Source organism: Telmatherina bonti (genome assembly GCF_933228915.1).
Source record: "Telmatherina bonti genome assembly, chromosome: 2".
NCBI classification, from domain to species: Eukaryota; Metazoa; Chordata; class Actinopteri; order Atheriniformes; family Telmatherinidae; genus Telmatherina; species Telmatherina bonti.
This window is the reverse complement of record NC_136620.1, coordinates 21,435,357-21,455,482: the sequence shown is the minus strand read 5'-3', so window position 1 is coordinate 21,455,482 and position 20,126 is coordinate 21,435,357. Positions and strand designations below refer to the sequence as shown.

Below are 20,126 nucleotides of genomic sequence, written 5' to 3'. Positions count from 1 at the left end.
CCAGTTTATAGGTTAAAATAATTGGTAAATCATTTTATTTTGGTTTAATTTACATTTTACACAACCTCCTAACTTCAGTGGAAATAAGGTTGTAAGAGTGTTAGAGACAGCAAGTCAATTTTGTCTGTTTTTGATTGATTTTATTTGTTTGATGTATTGGTCATTCATCTGGTGACTCATAATAAGCTATGGTTGGGAATTGGAGTGGCACAGAATTATTCAAAATGTAAATAATGGGTTAATATATAAGGAGAAAAATCTGTAGTTTAAATCCAACCATTGTGAAATTTTGCTGGTTCGTTTGAGGTTGAAAATCCATGTTTCTGTGGCCCCCTGTTAGCTTGTAGTACAGCCCCCTATCAAGAGACATGCTTGCTTCTCCAAATTGCAAGTGCTCTGACTTTTGTCTTCCAAAAGTTAGACATTGACTACCACACAAAGCACAAATGAAACATTAAAAAGGTTTATATTTTCACTTAAAAGTGCCTGAAAGATGAACCAAATCAGTTTTTTTTCCTTTAGTCTCGTTCTCTCTATTTGGTTTCTTTACGCTACTGTCTTCTGCCTCTGTTCAGTCATTTATTCCTAATAGTCTACGTCTTTGTTTCTCAGACTCTGAACTGTCTGCTTCCCCGGAACTGTTTCCATGCTCTGTCTCAGTCTGGTGGTGGTGGGCTGATGCAGACTGCTGTAGGTGGTCGGGATTTCTCTAGGCAGCAGGAGGGAGAGGAGGCTCTGTCTGTCTGGATTACTCAAAGGGCAACTGGCTGGCTCATTCTCTCCTCCTTTCCTCTCATTTCTTTCTTTCCTTTTATATTAATCTACAGCAGACCGTTACCCTCCACATAACTCTGGAAAAAAAAACTGCTGAACTAAACAGATGTTGTATAACACAAACTAAAGTTTGAGCCGATGTAATGGATGAATGAATTGTTTTTTTTTCACTAGTGTGTTTTGACAGCAAACATCCAGAACACAGAAGCTTGAGACAGAAGTCTGATAAGAATAAAGATCAATGACAATATTAACAGTCAACTTATATACTTTCTTTCAGTGAATTTTCTTTCATATATAATTAATTTGGCAAGAAAAGCAAAATTCTCCAATGTTCTCATTTTTAAATTTTTTTTTTCCTTGCCTGTTTTTATTTTCTTTCACCATGTGATATTCATTCATTCATTTTCCGAACCGCTTATTCCAATTCAGGGTTGCGGGGAAGCTGGAGCCTATCCCAGCCGGCTTTGGGCGACAGGCAGGGTACACCCTGGACAGCTCGCCAGTCCATCGCAGGGCCACACACAGAGAGACGAACAACCACACTCACGCTCACACTCACTCCTGGGGGCAATTTAGAGTGACCAATTAACCTATCAGGCATGTCTTTGGATGGTGGGAGGAAGCCGGAGTACCCGGAGAGAACCCACGCATACACGGGGAGAACATGCAAACTCCACACAGAAAGGCCACTGACCAAACCAGCCAAGGATCGAACCAGTGACCTTCTTGCTGTGAGGCCACAGTGCTAACCACTGCGCCACCGTGCAGCCTCCATGTGATATTAGTTATAGTTAATCAGTGAAGCTGAAGTGTATGGGAGTGTGAGAATGAAGTGCTGTGTCTACTATTTACAGGGAAGCGATGACTTATATCATTGTACTGTCATTACTGCCACACTTGTGTGGAAGGTGGCAGCTGTTAATCTTGGCACACGACTATGAGCTCTTGGATTATCATGAGTTAACACACATGCACACACTCTGACAGGGGTTATGTGGCTCTGATAAACTGTGGCCAGTAGCAATTTATGAAGCAGCTACTGTTCCTGGTTGTTTTGAATAGCTATCAGCTCTTTGCAGTCTTTGACTCTATCCCATGCTCCTTTGGTATGACATTGTGAAAGTCTTTTTTTATGATCTGAAACAGAGAGCTTATTGAGTCAGCCTACTCTGTCTTGGGGCAGATGGAATTGCTGTGATTCTACTGACCCACTGGTGACTCAAAGTACCGGAAATGCCCGAAGCTGTAAGGATATAAATTGATGTCTGACACCACCATCTTTGTTATGTTGCTCTTTAAAAAAAAAAAGAAAAAAGAAAAAAATCTTTTATTCATTTTCCTCACTTTCTTTCCATCTGTCTTTTCATTTGTCCTCCTACAGTTGGGATGTCCTGAGTCAGTCCTCCGGTCCCAGAGAGCAGTTTGCTGATGGGACCTGCGGCACCACCATGAGCTTACAAGATGGCGGCTGCAGTTATGCCAGCAGCGCCAATTTGGCCTCCATGACTGGCAGCATGCGGCGACGCCTGGAGGACCAGGAGTTCAGCCTGCGCGTCTATCCGGGGTCCCTGGCCGAGGGTACAATCTACTGCCCCGTCATCGCCCGCAAGAACACCACTGCTGCTGAGGCCATTGAGTGTCTCATTGAACGGTTTCACCTGGATCGTACCAAATGCTACGTGCTAGCAGAGGTAAAAGAGTTTGGGGGGGAAGAATGGATACTCAACCCTGGCGACTGCCCTGTTCAGCGCATGATGTTGTGGCCAAGAAGCGCCCTAGAGAACCGCAGTGGCCTGGGCAGCGGAGAAGACTACCGCTTTCTTCTGCGGGAGAAGAATCTGGACGGATCTATTCATTATGGTGGCAGCCTGCAGATGTGGCTGAGGGTGACGGAGGAGCGTCGGCGCATGGTGGAGCGGGGCTTCCTCCCCCAGCCTACAGGAAACGACCCTCCATCCGATCTGTGCGCTCTTCCGGAGTTGACAGAGCGCGCAATTTTGGAAAGCCTTCGCGCACGCTTTCGACAGGAAAAGATCTACACGTACATTGGGAGTATTCTTATTGTGGTTAACCCCTTCCAGTTCTTGCCAATTTACAATCCTAAATATGTTAAACTGTATGACAACCACACACTGGGAAAGCTGGAGCCGCATATTTATGCCGTGGCAGATGTGGCATATCACACCATGTTGCAGCGACGAAAAAACCAGTGCATTGTCATTTCTGGCGAGAGTGGATCTGGAAAGACTCAGAGCACCAATTTCCTTATTCATCACCTCACGGCTCTTAGCCAGAAGGGGTTTGCCAGTGGGGTTGAGCAGATCATACTGGGAGCAGGACCTGTGTTGGAGGTAAGAAACTAAGTTAAAAAGTCTGCACTGTTGGTAAAGTTCTTCTTGAAAACTATGGAACCTGCTGATTGAAACTACGCCTGATTTCTTGTCATGATTTTTATTTTAGGCTGACTTTTTTGCCCAATTTCTTCCACTTTTGCAGCATGGTAAACGTTTTGATTTAAATCACTGAGGGTTTACCAGGACATGCAGGCTGAAGTAGATGCACCCTTACAAGACAAAGATACTTAGGATAGTCTAATCATCTATATACTTGTCTTATGCTCTGTAGAATTTCTCTGCAAACAAGGGAGGGAAGGATGTTTGAAGGGACTTCCTCCTGGATGTCAATGTGATAATTAAGGCATTTGCTATGTTCACAACTAATTTTCTCCGCCAAGGAGGTTATGTTTTTGCCAGTGTTTATATGTTTGTTTGTCTGTCTGTGTGCAACATAACTCAAAAAGTTATGGATGGATTTTCATAAAATTTCAGAACTTGTCGGAAATGTGAAAAGGAAGAACAGATTTAAATTTGGTCGTGTTCTGGATCACCATTTGGATCCAGGAACTTTTTAAAGCCCTTGGTGGAGGTTTGCGCGCTCTGAGTGCTTTTTTAGTTTCTACAACAATGTTCTGAATGAGATGTTGGTGGGAATATGCAGACATCTGTAACATGTTGTCGTTTGGTCTTAGTGCAATGTTGCAGACCCAAATTGGACCTTAAGGGGAACGTCCATACTTGGTCTCGTGGGTAATGTTTCGCAGAGGAATGCCATGACTTTTTTTTGTTTTTCATTAATTATGATGTTTAAAAAAAAAAGAGCCCTAAAGGGTATTGTACCAGTTTGTCTCATGTTACTTTAGGGTTGCAAACCATCTGAAGAACTTTACATGAGGTTTGCTTTGCAGAAACGTGTATCAGCATTTATATCCTGCAAGTGGACAATTCGGGACCTCAATAAGGGCAATCTGAAACATGAAAGATGACTTTCAAGCTCCTAAGTTTGTTTTCTTTTAAGTCATGTTATCACTCATTTAAGTTGGTGGAAGAGTCCAAAGCAGAATTTAAATTCAGGTCAACGCAAGTGCTTGATGACCTATCAACAACCTTGGAAAGTTATGGAGAGGAGAAGAATATTTTTTGTTTGAAAACATTACTTTTGCAACAGCGGGGACAGAGTCATCTTAGCCAGGGTCCCACGAAAATCCCTTTCAATTATTTTTTAAGGTTTATTTAGATCACTGGATGTTGGTCGTTGGAATTTTATTGCTGTTGTGTTGACGTTGATGCAAATTAGCCATGTCTTGTGGTGCCATAATGTGTAATGTACTGTAGGACCATGTTGTACGTACACTTGATGCATGAAGAATCCCTGTACTGTAAAGGATTATAAGTGTTTTTCCAACAACTGACAGTTAGGGTCCATTAGGCGTCTTGTGTATGACTGATTTCTTCAACTTTATCTACCACTATCACTGTGTTTACTGATGCTCAAGGTTTAATACAGTTCAGATGCTGTGAGTTCCACATCCTGGTTGTAGAAAGGAAATGACCAAAGCTTAAAGAAATGTGAAGACAAGTAAGCATTTTTTTCCATGCGTGTCAGCTCATGAGACCAGGCATGAAATGGATTATAGAAATTTTGCTCCAAAGCTGGAATGCCTTAACAGACAGGGAAACCTATATTTAGCGCCAGCTTTACCACATATGACTTTTTCTATATATTACGTGACCCAGAAAGTATTTTTTTCCCCCTGCTATGACCAGTTTCTGTATTGGGGGTGGGGGGAAGAAACTTAATGGAATTCGGCCTAATCCACCCTGGATTATGAATCAATAATGGATTATGGAATTTCACTGGGAATTTTATGTTTTGGCTAGGTCTCATGAAGGGCAACATGTTCTCTTTTGCCTCCCACTAGGGTTTTTTTTAAATTTTTTTTTTTTTATCCAACCATTTTGTTCTGCAGCTCACAGCTTCCTTGCAGGATGTGTGGGGATGTCATGTCAATATGCAGCTGCGTGTGTTGACACCATGGGCATCCCAAGGGAAGGCAGCTGTTCCGTTTTTATCGGATGTATTGTTTGCCAAATAAATGAACTTTCTTTTTTAAATTTTTTTATTTTTTATGTTACGCTATGCATCTAAGAATCTCTTGCACAATATCCAGTATAGTTGATGTCTTGCATGTGTTCAGGACATTTTGACTGTTTTACCACAAGCTGTGGTTGAACCTGACCATCAAGCAGGAACGGTAGCGCCTCCCTGCAGGTAGACTGAATACCTGACAGAGTTAACAGGCAGAGGCGACAGGCAGAGGCTAGTTTTGATAATAACACAGATAGAGGAACATGACTGTACTTTCTGGGGAAGTATGCACTGTTTAGCAGTTTATGTGTGGAAACATAACTCTGTTCCATGTAATCAGTTCCCCATTAATCACCTGCCTGACCGTTGTGTGAGAAGCATGGTCTGTGCATGTTACATGTCAGAATCTGCTAAAAAATAAAAAAGATGGTGTGACACACTATTTTGTTTTTTTTTCTTGTATGGTCATGTCTCAGCTGAAGGGAAGATTTTCCATGTCTAAGCACAGTGTTACAGACCAGTTGGATAAGTTTAGAATCAGCAAGTCAGGTTTTGTAAATAACAAAATTTACCAATCAGCATCTCTGAAGCTACAGCTTTTAATCTGCACCATTTTTGCAGCCTGTTAACATGACGGAATAAAACATGATAATGTAAGCTTGTAACTCTTAATAGTTTTAGGAATCTGTTATTAAACCAACATTGATAACATTAACTGATTAGTTGAATTAATAACTGAACAAAGAAAAGCTTGAAGTATCGGTACGGGTAAGACATTAGGGGATTTTTAATTGATTGTATTTAAAATGCTGCTTTGGTCGTCATGTTAAATTATTCAGCATGTGTTTTTAAAGATCCATGTTATACAAAATTTAATTTCTTCAGGTTTTCCAACAGTCATGAGTCCCCTGCCTGTGTACGAGGCCCAAAAAAATTCTGTCACCTCTCTTACGTGGTCAATTCAGTTCAAATGTATTCATACAGCACATTTAAAAACCAGACCCTACCAAAGTGCTTCACAAAACAGAAAATACAGATAAAATTATCAAAATATAATAAAAAAAATGAATAATTGAATAATAAAAACTACTCATAAAATAGTAATAAATAAAATGCAAGTAAATATGACGTATGATATGGTGTAAAACAGTATAAAAAGCCAAGGTGTACCCCAAAAAGTTAGTTTAAATGATGAAAGGCCAAGGAAAAAAGATGAGTGTTCAGTCTGGACTTAAACTGACCTACAGACTAAGAAGAACTGGCAGACAGAGGAAGACTGAAGTCTGGGTGCGGCCACAGCGAAGACTCTGTCCCCCTGGTCTTTTGCCTGCATTTCGCAACAGCCAACAAGAGCTGATCAGCTGACCTCAGGGCTCTGGGAGGGTTATAAGGCCATGTTTGGTCCAAAAGGATGAGTTTTTGTGATTTCAACAAGGAAAAAACAACCCAACTAACTAAGCCTGTCCTCTATGATCACCAAGTGGGAGCTAGTAAAAGCTGCATCCTCTCCATGAAACGAGTGGACAGGCACTGCTCATGGATATTTAAAGGTTCAGACAAAGAAACAGCCCGTTCTCAGAGCTCACTAGAATGAGTTTGGGAATGACTGAAATTAAGGACAAATCTTAATGTGGGGAAAAAACACATTAGTAAAAAAAATGTTATTGGACTTTTGACACCCATCTGGAATCATTGAAAAAAAATTATAATATGAGATGTTTTAAAACTGTATCTAAGATCTATTATGATGGTTGAATATTTGCAGGGCTAAAGAAATGTAAACCTAAACTAATGCTTTGATTTATGTAAATCATATTTCAGAGCATTTAATCAAATTATGCAAAATAAAATGTATTATTACTGTCAGTTCTGACAGTTTGATCCAAAATCCAGCTTTTAACATGATTCAGTCCAAAAAACATGAGACATCAGAATGACATAAATTACGCTTAATGCACCAAAGTAGCTTCATCGCAGTTGCAATCTTGCTTTCACCACTCATCTACTGACACCAAAACACATCATACTAACCGATTAACTGAGTTACTGTGGGCTCTTGTTTTTTCCAACGAAAGCCAAATATGAAGTCTTAATAGATGGGCTGTTTGTGGCCCAAGGACAGCAGCTGGATGCAGAGATATGTGGCACTGTGAATGCCCAGCATAAGCAGAGGCACAAAGACTTCTAAGCTGCACCAGCTGAAATTCTTGGTTTTGCACAAGTTGTGACGGCAATTACAGGATCATTTGCTTCGGTCGAATGCTGCTGTTGCTGAAGCTTTGTGGAAGTTTAATTGTCCGCCTGAGGCAGAGTCCGGCTGAAAATATGAGGTCATCCAGTCTTATTGGATCCAATTCACATACAAGCCAGATATGGGATTGAAATTCAGTCTACGTTGACTGACTGAGTGTAAAGCTTTAGTTTCTATTAGTTAGCTAATGTAAGTCTGTATTGTATAAGTTACAAATTTTTACTATTATCAATAGATATATGATTATATATATGATGTATGATATATGTAGGATATATCACTTTAATTAATAATCAACAGTCAAAAGTATTTTTTAAAATTGGATCATAGTTGATCTCCTGCATATAAAAGAAAGTGATGGAAGTATAATTCCGATACTTTTCCTCCATATCTCTTTTCTGTCACCTCCCTGAAAATTAGCAGCTGTCAGATGGGGACATTAAAGCTGTACCACTACCATGAAAAGAGTCTCAGATAGAAATTAAAATATTTTTCAGGAGGAATTATATGTGACTGGCAGGAGATGCTGCGGTTGGGCCTTGATTCGAGAACATTTGTATAAGAGCCCGTAGACGCAGATAAGTCATTCTTTTTGGATTCGCTTAAGAAGCTTACTGCCAACTGGATGAATGGAGGGAAGGGAGGGGAACCTGCAGATGAGTGAAATATTATTCTTTTTAAACCTTGTTCATTATAAACACTTTAAATCAGTGATTGTAAATCTTGTGTACCTTCTGCGTTGGACAGATGAGATTAAAAGTGATTTAAATGGCACCGGAGGGTGTGCTGTGAGGCATGAAGTTAGGATTATTTCCCTCCGTTTTTAGTCTCAATGGTGAAAACCTCTTACTGCTCAGAGGGAGATGGAGGGGGGAAAAAAAGCTTTTAGTGAATAAGAAGGAAAAGTCTGAGTGTGTTTGATACAGCCTAGGTTTGTTTTCAGTTAGAGGCTATAATGTTATCCAAGGTTTTAACTTAAAAGTTTGAACTGTTTTAACTTTGTCTTTTATATTACTGTATGAGTTTCCCATTTGTTTAGATGCTATTGGCTCATTAAGTATTGAAGCAATGTATTGATGCTTCGTTTCACCCCTTCTATCAACAGCATTACAGCAAAAGACGTGTAATGAAGCCTTATAGATTTTCAGACAAACGTAATACTTTCATAAAACAAAATGTGGAGTGCAGAAAATGTTTCAGACAGACGCCAGTGGTTACAGATGCATACCGTAGTAGCGTCAGAGTTCATTCTCATCGTCTTGTGATGAAAGTGAAATCCTCTGTGTTGTAGATGTTCATCATAAAACAATAAAGCAACACATCTGTTGTCCATATTGGCAAACAAACTGTGAAGCTTATTACCTTACGTTTCGCTACTGTTAACACTTTCTATCCCAAATATTTGCTAATCAGTTGGGATATCAAACAGACAATTTTTTTAACGCACTGTGGCTCTAACCAAATTAATGAAATAGTTTTTTCTTTTTTTTTCTTTTATTTCTTTTTTTACTGGCACATCGTTGCATATTTTTGTGCACTCTCAAGCTTACTTTGGCTTATTTTCATGCTCATAGCTTTTCATCTTCATGCCAGCAGTCTGACTGTGCACCTATGCTGAAGACACACCACACTGCAGGATGGACACACTCGCCATGACTGACTTTGCTCTTCTCTCAAGGACACAGGAATGTGTGTGTCTGTGTGTGCATATCCATGCATGTAGCTTAAAAGTTGCTGCACAGTCTTCCTTTTCCATTTAGCTGACTACAGAGCTGTACTGTCGTGCTCAACGACCCTCAACTCTCAACCTCTGCCCAGCGCGGTGACTTTTAAGCTGCATTGTGCCACTTCTCAGAAATGCAGCAGTGTGGTCTCCATCACCATTACATCATTTAGCAATTGTCGATATGCTCTGATCGCCAACTGTAATAAGTCCTTGTCACATAAAAGCCTTTAATAGCTCACCGCAGATGGCCGGTGACTGCAGTCGTGTGTAATTCGAGCTGCGTTCAGGGCCAGGCAACAGTCAGAGATATCAGCTTAGTGCTGTCGGGAAGGCAGCTGGCATGCTGATGGGAAGGACTTGGCTTCTGTGGTCATTTGTGTCTAATAGTCTGGTCACTGCTGTGCCATCAGCCGATTGCATCTATTTTTTTTTTCTGTGCCTCAGCACTGCAGCTTATTGATTATCAGACAGTCAAATACGCAGATGCAATGTGAAATCTAAGTATTATTTAGATATGCTTGATCATAAGATCAGATGAGATCCCTGCCTTTTAAGCGCAGCATGTGTTTCAGATTGATTCAGCTCTCAAGGTACAATGTTGGGAAAGGCTTGTTTCTCAGATGTAAATAAAGGTGAAGCGTCCACGCTTTTAAACCGTCTGAAGGCTGGCCGAGGATTTTATGCTGACCTCATTTGTGTGTTGCTGCGTCTTTGGTCCCCAGACAGGGCTCCTGTAGGACTGCTGGGGCCGTATTACAACAGGCCTTTATTCTAATGATGTGGACAGCAGAACTTCTTAATGCATTGGTGGCCAAACAGACACCCCTCCACCAGATGGTTCCCATCCAGAAATACCCCCTCTTGTAATACTCTTAACCAAGCCCTCAGGGACAAGACCTGTCTCTTGTGGCTGATAGATGGCTCCAGGTAGTGCTTTGGCCATTTGGACTATGGTAAAGGAGTTCAAAGGAGTGAGTATCATTAAGATGAGTGTGAAGGGCTTGAGAGGCTGCTGAGTACGACTAACCAGCACTGCAATAGCTGGGATTGGAGACCACTTCTCACTTTAAAGCTTTAAATCCCAGGTATCCTGGGCATATGGACACACTTATGTTGCGCAGTGGTTGAACCCACTGAACCTGATGGACCGTAATACCTGTGAAGAGGTTTGCAAAAGATGCACCAGTTTCTTTTGCTTAAGGTGTGTGTGCGTTTTGGGGGAGCTGCTTGTATACTCCCTCATGAATGAGGGCACTGCTGCTCTGAATCGTTTCCAATGCTGTGTGTGTGTGTGTGCTGCTAACCTCTGTGCAGAGGAGAGGTGCCTGTCAGAACGTGTTAGCAGGCAGCTCTCCCAACACGGGGGGGGTAGGGGTAACAGGAGACGTTCACCCGTGACTGACTATGCCCTTAGTCTTTAAATCGCAATGAGACATCCAAAAGCTCTCTGCTATCAAGACCGGGCTTTAGCAGGGTGGTTTTATGGCGCAGTTCTGCACGCTGTGGTGCTGCACCTGTGGGAGTGCCTCCCTCAGTTAATGGTCACATCAGCTCTCATTCTTTAGCACAGGCTGGGGTTATAATGTGCCTGTTTAACCTCTTTGTTTCATAACAACAAAGCCCAGGTAGCATATTTAGCAAAGCATCCGTATGGTCCGCCTAAGTGGATTGCTGAAGAAATGAATTCCTTCAAATCCCAGCGTTTTCCAGCTGCAATGTGTCTTTATTACATGTGGCTGAACAAAAGTACCTTTACCTCTGGCCAGCCATTGTGGGTGAGTATTATTTACCCACCTCTGGCCCTGCTTGTTCCTGTTAGCACCTCCATCCATATAATCTCTGCCCTCTGGGCAATGAGCGCTCTGCGATGTGCTCCCAAACATCTGTTCCCTGGATTATCCCCATGTACTTCTCATGCTGTCTTTCTCTGGAGCATTCCTACTTTCCTTTCACAGGAAGCTTAGTGCTGTGTGCATTTATTCTTGCAGACAGCTGTACAATGTACTCAAATGCTCTGTGCCTGTATAGTTGACCCAGACAAGGGTCAGCCTGATATCAGCGGCCAGGTTTTCTTCCTCCAGCTGCTTCTTTCTAAAGCTGAGGAAATTATTTTCTGCTCTGTTCCATTACGTATGCTTCCTGTTTGTTTGGGCAATATTTTAATGATCCTGCTGGTTAGTAGAAGGCTGCTGCGCACCCCTCTAGTTAGGAGCCCACCAAGTTGCTCACTTGTAAACAAATTTAATTTGAACCTATAGAGTTAAGTTATTATGACCAGGCTTTTCTCCTCCTCCTTCTTTCCTTCTCTCTTGAGGACCCTCCTGGACTCCACCCACCAGGTTTAGTGAAAGGCCTGGGACAGGAAATTGATAGCCCTATTGGGCCAGATTCAATTTGAGCCTGCTTACGTGGTATCACACCAATCAGGACCAGATGAGATTACAAACATTAGAAGTCTTAGTTGGACACGAGGCCATCTGGGCCGATGGAGGAGAGCAAACTGGATTTGCATTAGTGATCTTTACCCTTTTAAAACAATTCACCCATCAGTCTGAATTTAACAGAACAGCCATGCCCATTTTATTTTCAGCCTTTTTCTGTTCTGTTCCTGTACAGATTGACACAGCAGTTTTACTTACCGTCAGATTTCAGTAAAAACGCACAAAGCAGCTTGTTCTTCCTCTTTGTATCTTGTGGTTCAGGAAAAGTTTTTTTTAAATTTGTAAAGAAAACAAATTCAGCCTTTGTGAATTTCTGGAGAAGGGTTGCCTCAGAATATTTGGTAGCTTTGCTGCATGACAGCAGTGTACAGTGCTGCATTAAGGACCAAATATCTGAAAGGATTGCACAAAGTGATGCTTTATAAATTAGCGGGACAGTTACATCCCTGTCTGAACTTCATAAAATGGTTTTAAAATTCAGTTTCATACTAAACTGTAAACTGTTTATTCTAATCTATAAATAGTTCAGGACTGAACTTTTCTTGATTTATGCTGATGTCCCTAGATTTAGGTGTTTTGTTTTTTTTTTGTCATGAAGGTACAAAGAACACAGGACCTGACTCATCATTGACTCATGAGTCTGTGGATCCTTAATAAGCAGTTTTACTGCAGTAACATTTGTAAACTATGTTTAGTTAAAACCTGTAAGATGAGTTTAGTTGCTCAGTTTAACTTGCAGCTAAGTAGCACATGCAAAACATTAAGTTTGGCTGAAATTCAAACATTGGTTTGAATTTCAGCCAAACACATGAAATGTTCACCATTTACATCTGAATATATTATTTTTCTTCATGTTTCTTAAGGAAGGCTGCATTGTGGCATGATGTTTTGCACTGTGGCCTCACAGCAAGAAGGTCACTGGTTTAATCCTCAGCCTATGGGCATGCATATTGCCCATAGGAGTGGTGGAGCATGAGTGGTTGTTTATCTCTGTGTGGCCCTGCGGTGGACTGGCGAGCTGTCCAGGGTGTACCCAGCCTTTCGCCCAAAGAATATCCAGCTTCCCTGTGACCCATTATCGGACTAAGCAGTTAGAATAATGAATGAATTAATGAATTTAAGGACAGAAACTAAAGATTTTGCACTTGTTTCCTCAGCAGATTTTCTGTTTTTTTGTTTTTTTTAAAAAGATATGCCAAGTGTAAAAGGAGGCACTGTCTAAAAAAAAACATCTGAAAACCATTGCTCAAGACTGTTCTAATCTGGCTCCATGAAAGCAAACTAAAAAGCAATGAGGGTTAACTTTTTTTTTTTTTTTTTTTTTTAAATTAGATAAAATCCCACTTATTCCCTCTCAGTTCACTACTACAGTAATTCCAACCCTGATCTTTGTCCTGATCAATTACCCATTAAGTCCTATCGTGTTTCCTTTTTTGTTTTTTAATCTTTCTATTTCTTCCAAAGAACCAAACCAAATAAAGTGCTGAAAAAGCACTTTATTGAGCGATGCACTTAAAATCTGGGACCTCTAAGGTTTGGGTTACAAATATTGGATTGTGTAAAAATGCATTCACTGTGCAAAGCAGTTCTGTGAGACAGCAGTATGTTAGAACTTTAGCTGAACTTTAATGGCAGCACACCAACTTTTTCACAATAACAGCCGATTCTTTCGGTTTTCTTGGTTTTCGGTTCAGCCGCTGTGCAAGTTGAGTAATAGTCAGTTTGTCAGATTAGGATGAAGTTATCATCAGCGGCCTGTGTGCAAACCACTCTGAAGAGCTTTTTTTTATGAGTGTGGATCACAAGGAATTTAAACAACAGTAGCCCTTATGGTAATAGCACCTTTGGTGTTTCTCACAAAACGTGGCTTGACACCAAATGGTTGAATATGAAGCCTTGGTGGTCAGGTTGAAACAGGTCTGCCCAGTACAAGCAAATAATGTACAGTTTAAGAAGGCTGTTGTGGGTGAACTACATGAATAATGGGATGAATGGTGCAGATGTGCCATTGACAGTGTCCTGGATTGTGCATTAGTGTGTGGGTGAATGAAAAGCCAAGGAGTGGCAGGTGGAAGTTTGAGCATGTTCCCACCCAGAACCAGACAGGTGACGTGTGTGTGTGTGTGTGTGTGTGTGTGTGTGTGTGTGTGTGTGTGTGTGTGTGTGTGTGTGTGTGTGTGTGTGTGTGTGTGTGTGTGTGTGTGTGTGTGTGTGTGTGTGTGTGTGTGTGTGTGTGTGTGTGTGTGTGTGTGTGTTGCTAATATATACATGCAAAGCTGCATTGAGCCAGTTACAGCGTATCTTTATTTTCTCTTTACGTTCTGTCTCTTGTACCCTGCAGCACAATGAGATATGTTTATTGTGAGATAAGTCAACATTTTCTGAGTAAGGTCACAGAAGATGCCATATAAAAACTAACTTCTCAGATGTAGTATGAAACAATCTTTTGGAGGCTGAGGTGGCCACAGATGGAGAAGAAAAAAAAATTGAGATCATGCTTTATTACCACGAGTTGATGAAACGCTAAATAAATCAGAGTGGTCACAGTCTGCACTCAAAGCAGCTTGTCTCCTCTTAATAAGACATGAGCTCTTCTTGAAACAAGATTTGTGAATTTTTGGTGGGTCTCAAATGTTGACAGTATGGACTTTTTGTCCTCCATTTTTCTCTTTGCTGCTCTCCACTCGCCGCTGTTTTGTTTCATGGTTATTTACACTCTTTTTAGTATTTGGTGTGTAAATCAGGAGCTTCCAGAGCCCAAAGACTGTGCTGTGAATTATGTCTCATCTCAAGCGATTGAATGCAACCTTGGAATTTTTTTCCTCTCCATGGCCAAACCAGAGCTCTGTACGAGAAACACAAATGATATCTTCATGTATTATACCCCTGAGATGGTGCGTAGCAGTACAGTCCTTTTTATCTCACCTAAGCCACTTCGATACAAAAAGAAGAGATTTCAAACCTAATGGCTGCGGACTGGTGCTGTTTATTGTCATTATTAGTTGCTGTGGTTGTGATTTTCCTTCTGATTTTTTTTTGCCCTTGTTCTGCTGGTGCAATGACCTAATTTTCCCCATGGGTATGATTAAAGATTAATTTAATCTAACAGACCATAACGGCACGCTTGATGCCTCCTCCGGCAGAGGCTCTGATGGTATAATTGGTTGGTCTTTGGTTGATATTCATTGGGTGCATATGTTTTAATATGGATTTTATGTTTCCATGTTTTTTTTCTCACCTGATTGAAGCACTCTGTGTGTTGAACTGGTTAAAATACCTACATACTCTATTTTTCTCTGGTTGTTGCTGTCAACCCCTCCAGTCTATACTGTCAACATTTGAGGCTCACCAAAAAATTCATAAATTGTGCTTCCAATAAAATCTAGAGTAACTGATCTGTGTTAGGTGTGTTGGACCATAGTGGATCCTAGTAGATTACATTTAGAGCCCCCTCTACTCATCATGAATTGTTTAACCACAAAATCAGCCTTCACTGCTATTTATCAGTGATTTTGCATTGAATCTGAAGTTAAGTTTTGTCAGTCTATGTGGTCCACATGGAAACCTGAAGGAACTAACCCTTATTATTTGTAATGTGCGGATTTATAGCTTTACACCATGCTCTGAGGAACAAATAAAAGGATAGGTTAACACAGGCTTTAAAGAGAAGATAGCTGGGGTCTAATAGGGGCAAACAGTTGCTTCAGGAACTGGGCTAAAGCTGTTCAAGCAAGCAACTGCTATCTGTTAGCTGCTGTTCACCTGGATTCTTGCTCAGGCCAAAAAAAACAAACACTAATATCTGAGCTATTCCCCAGGCCTTTTCAATGACTGCTAATGCTGTCAGGCCTTGTCTCACTACTTCTTCTGGCTTCCACTAGCTTCTTATACCATGATGAGTTGAACTTTGTTAGCATATTGGGGCAACATGTCCAGGGTGTACCCTGCCTCTCGCCAAATGATTGCTGGGATAGGCTCCAGCTTCACTGCAACACCTAATTGGACTAAGTGGTTAAGAAAATGGATGGATGGATGAACTTTCTGAATTTGTTAACATGTTCAAGATGCTATTTGTTAAAAGCACATCATGAGCAAAATAGCAGATGAACAATGTTTCAAATCTTCAGTCTACAGCAGGATGACTGGATATCCTTTATCTGGACAGGTTGTCTTTTTGAGAGCTAAACAAAAAAGGAAAAAAACAACAAAAAAAAAAAAAAAAAAAAAAAAAACATGCTTGTGGCCGGAATTGTGAAGTCATGTGAGACTTTGCTCTGTTTTAGAAGATGTTGACTTAGGATTTGTGTTTAACTCCTCAAACTTGCCTACTATTTTTGTCCCCTCTCTAACTAGCTGTTTGTCCAGAACTGCAGAGAAAGTGCACATCTCTCCTTTTTGTATAGTCCCGGTTGGGCTTCACACTCACGTGGAATGCAAAGCCATTCAGACTTCTCCCAGGGAAAGGTTTCAACTCCCTCAGTTTTTCAGCAGTTTTGCACAAACACCTTTAATAAGACAAACTGAAGACAAGGTGCATGTTTTGGACTGACAACTTTGACGGAAGGTGAAGAAGCTGTTCAGGATATTTAGATTCCATAGACTATATCGTGTCCAGTATCTAGTTAACTAGAAAATGCAAAAAGGTGAATTCACCCCCAACTTCTTATATTTACTGTCTGCCTGGTAGTTTCCTCTCTGTTGTGCTCACATCTGTTTTTAATGGTATTTACACAACATCACTTTACTCAATTGTTTCAGCAGTTTGTCTCAATTTTTTTCCCTTTCCTTTTTGTGTCATTAAAAATGAAATCCACTTTTGCAAGATATACAACCAGTTTGCTTCTGTAGCATCAGTCATTAGTTTGCAAAAGAGTTTATGTTGTTTTGCTAAGTTGATGATGGTTTTCACCATTCAGCAATAAAAATTCTTATAAGCCCAAATATGGAGAAATCTTTCAATTCTCTAATTGCAATGTGCTGTGTTACATGTCTAGGTTTTATCTTCTTGTTATGTTACTCACACGACGACTATTAATTCATCTGACAAAGCGCAATGCACTCTTAAAATCTGTCAACTTTAGGCTAATGGTAACCTTTCCATCTTTGGAAACAAACCTGCCATCCTGTATTTGGATAATATAGCTGTTTGAAATATAGCTTGTAGTAGTCGTACTTATGGCCTACATTTCTTTTGATCCTTTAGATGATCACGCAAGCCACAAACAAAAACTGTTATGAGATTAATAACTGCAGAAGTGGAAATTTATGCATTGATTTTAAGCTAATTTATATTTATGTTATATTTTAATGAAGGCAAATGCCTAAAAATGATCAATTTACTGTAGCTATTGCTTTGGAGAACAATTTGCATATTAATCAACATATATTAGTTTTCCATGTATTTCCAATATATCTGCAACTTTCCTTGTAAAAACCAGAATAAAAGATCGAAAGCTTTGGGAGTGACAGATTCCAGTGTCTGGTTTAGATCTGTTGTCCTGGTTCTGCTGTATCACTGCAACCACTTGCTGTGTCTTCTCCCTGATGCAACATCCCTTCAGAAAGAAAATTAGAGCCCTCTCTTGCAGCACCCCACTTTCCTGCCCTCATCTTCTCTCAATCCCGCCCACCCCACTGCATCGCACCCGGGGCGCATGGGGGAAGACGGAAGATGAAAAGGAAGGCGGGAGGTAACACAGAAGGGAAAAGCAAGATGAGAGAAATCCTCGCTTAAATAATGAAGAGCAAGCGAGTAATTCTCAAGCGAATGGGTTGCCAAATGCCCTAGTTTCAGGGCTTCAGTGAAATTGAGATGAGACTCGTAGCGCAGACGGATTTTACTTCTCCTGAAGGCCGTCTCTGCACGCAACAGAAGTATAGCTGTGCAGCAGAAATGCTGCCTCGAGGGGGAGAAAGCATTTGGCCAGCCATCACCAGCCTTCCCTCACCTTGTAAAGAGGTGGTATGAGAAGATGTGTCTAAGAGTCCTCAGAGCTCAGACTTCCGCAAAGATCATTTTGAGGTGTTTATTAGGCCAAGTGTGTTGCCGTTTGTACTGTTCATTACTTCCTCCCAGTAAAGACAACAGTCCACACAGGAAGGAGGCTGAGGAAAATGAACTAGACGATGCTCAATTGCGACATTAGTCCACGATTATCCAGTGACAACGGGCTGATGATTTCTTATTTTGTGGGTTTTTTTTGTTTTTTTTTTTTGGATGAGGCATATTCTTTAATCTTCTTATCAATGCTCATGCTTGTTTAGCAGGTTAAGATGGACTGTAGATGAGATAATATTATCGCCGCACCATCACGATATGGATGATTAGAGGCAGTTTGCATCTGGAGTTTTACTCTCTGCTTTGAATCTTTGTATTGGTTTGGGACACTATACATGTTTGTTTTAGGAGTACTTGCGGTGACAGGAAGGATAATTTTTGCTTTGCATCCCTGGCTGCAGCCTGAAGTCAAAATGGACTGTGTCCTCTACTGCTGAGTGAAGCATCATCCTGGAGCCTGAATGCATCCAGTCAGGAAAGGAGACAAAAAGATTTATGAATGACAAAACAACATGGGCTGAAAGATGAGGGTATGTAGTGGCGACGGCTGCCAAAACACACAAAAGGAAAAAAAAGGAGTTTAATATTAGATATGATAGCAGATGAAAGAATGAATGTCCTCTCCGTTTCCAGATAGACAAAGAGAAAATAGTGCAGTCTCACAGGAAGACAAGTGTGTCTGGCTTCAGGTCACTTCACCTCCTGCTGATGTTTCCTTCCCCCCCGACAGACACAGATAAGACAGGAAATGCCTTTATTGAATTAGTTTTCCAAATCCACAGTTCATACTGAGCACTAATTCAACTTCCCAACTCTTTCCTCCCCTGGCACTTCAGTAACACGACTCTGTTCATGAGCTCAGAGATGAGCTGATAATTCCACAGGACCTGCCATTCTGGATGTTATGATCCTGTTTGACTCTCAGCTTAAGCTGTGTGGAGCTATTTATTTGTATTTTTAGGCAGTGTAGACATGGAAATAGCCAAACTGGAACCAGACTTGTTAGCCAGAGTCTTTGAGCTATAAACCTGTCATCTAACCTCCATAAATATCACGCTGTCTTTGTCGTAATTAGTTTAGAAATCAACTTGAAAATGTGAAAACTGTGACAAAAAAAATCTGCAGCTGTGCCAGAAATCTGCCTTTGTCAGTCTGCCCCCTTTTTTTTTTTTTAAATTTTGGTTACATGGTATTTCAGATCCTAAATTGATTTTAGATTAATAAACATTGGTTTTTTTTTGTTTTTTTTTTTATTTGCCTTTTTTTTTTTTTTTTTCTTTTGGCAGTAACTCCGAACTTAAATCCATAGAAATTACTGAGGAGCTGGTGAAAGGAAAGTGATCCAGATTTGGAAAAACCTTCCATTTTTCCTGCCAAAGATGCCTTTGTATGTGCAAAAGATCCTCAATGCCCAGTCCTCTCTGCACTTTCTTTCATGCATTATTTACATTTTATTCAGATTACAGTGGTATTTATAAAACTGATTATCCTGATGAGATCTTTACTGGTTTTTCATTTCAGATGACAGTGCAAGATGATGATGACTGCTCCCTGTGTGTTATTCCTTAATTTTAACCACTTTGTCTTTATTAAATTCAGCATGTTTAACAATTGAAGTGTTTATTTGACAAAGTCCAAGCTTTTTGGTCTTGCTGACTCAGTGAGAGGACCTTTCTACTGAAGACTGTTCTTTCTTGATCAGTGATAAAGGAAAAACCTGCAATATCACAGCTTGTGTCCAGTAGAGCTGAAAATTGTCTGGTTCTAGTTGCCAGCCAAGACGGGTAAATCATAACTGTTATGACAAGATGATCAAAAAGTGTTTAGAAAAGGAAAGTAGTCTAAAATTGAGATTACTTTGACAAGCCTGTATTATGTGTACTGTATATCAACGGAGCAGAACAACTCCCTGACACAGATGCAGTAAGAACACAGCCTTGTGTTTACTATGTTTCTGGTGATGCATAGCTCATGGTGGAGTTGCACATTGTTTTTTCAAACAACACTGAGAAGTCTCACTGCTTATGAGGAAATAAAAAACAGCAGTCAGCCCACTTGGCTTAGTAAAGCGAATTTAAGAGATGAGGAAAAGAAGACGAGAGGCAGGAAATGCCTGGGGTTGTTACTAGCGTTCCTTTCCCTACAAAATTAAGAAAGCAACATGTATACACAAATGAAATCATCACATAAGTAAAACTCTACATACACTGTATGGATTAGTCTTTAAAGTTGCCGATGTTGCTTGTTTTAGAAATAGAATTTGTGTCTGCTTTACTTCGGGATTTAGTTTGGTGGATATACAGAATGATAAACATTTTTGGACTTTCTGAAGAGCATCACCTGCCACTTTATTGTTGAATATCTTGTTTAAAAAATAGCAGTAAATGGCAGCATTTACTCGTGTAGACATGTTCAAGATGACTTGCTGAAGTTTAAACTGAACAGGAT

The 20,126-nt window shown here is 40.5% G+C and overlaps 1 protein-coding gene across 6 annotated transcripts in view; it reads left to right on the top strand.

The window, feature by feature from the left end:
- The window catches only part of LOC306763738 (unconventional myosin-IXAa-like), a 134,135-nt gene that overhangs the window by 30,753 nt on the left and 83,256 nt on the right, over window positions 1-20,126 (top strand). For all 6 annotated transcript variants that reach the window (XM_079250631.1, XM_079250630.1, XM_079250629.1 and 3 more), the window contains exon 2: window positions 2,159-3,128. In XM_079250631.1, the coding sequence (XP_079106757.1) occupies window positions 2,226-3,128 (903 nt within the window). In that variant the 5' untranslated portion in view covers window positions 2,159-2,225. The remainder of the gene's footprint in view (window positions 1-2,158; window positions 3,129-20,126) is intronic.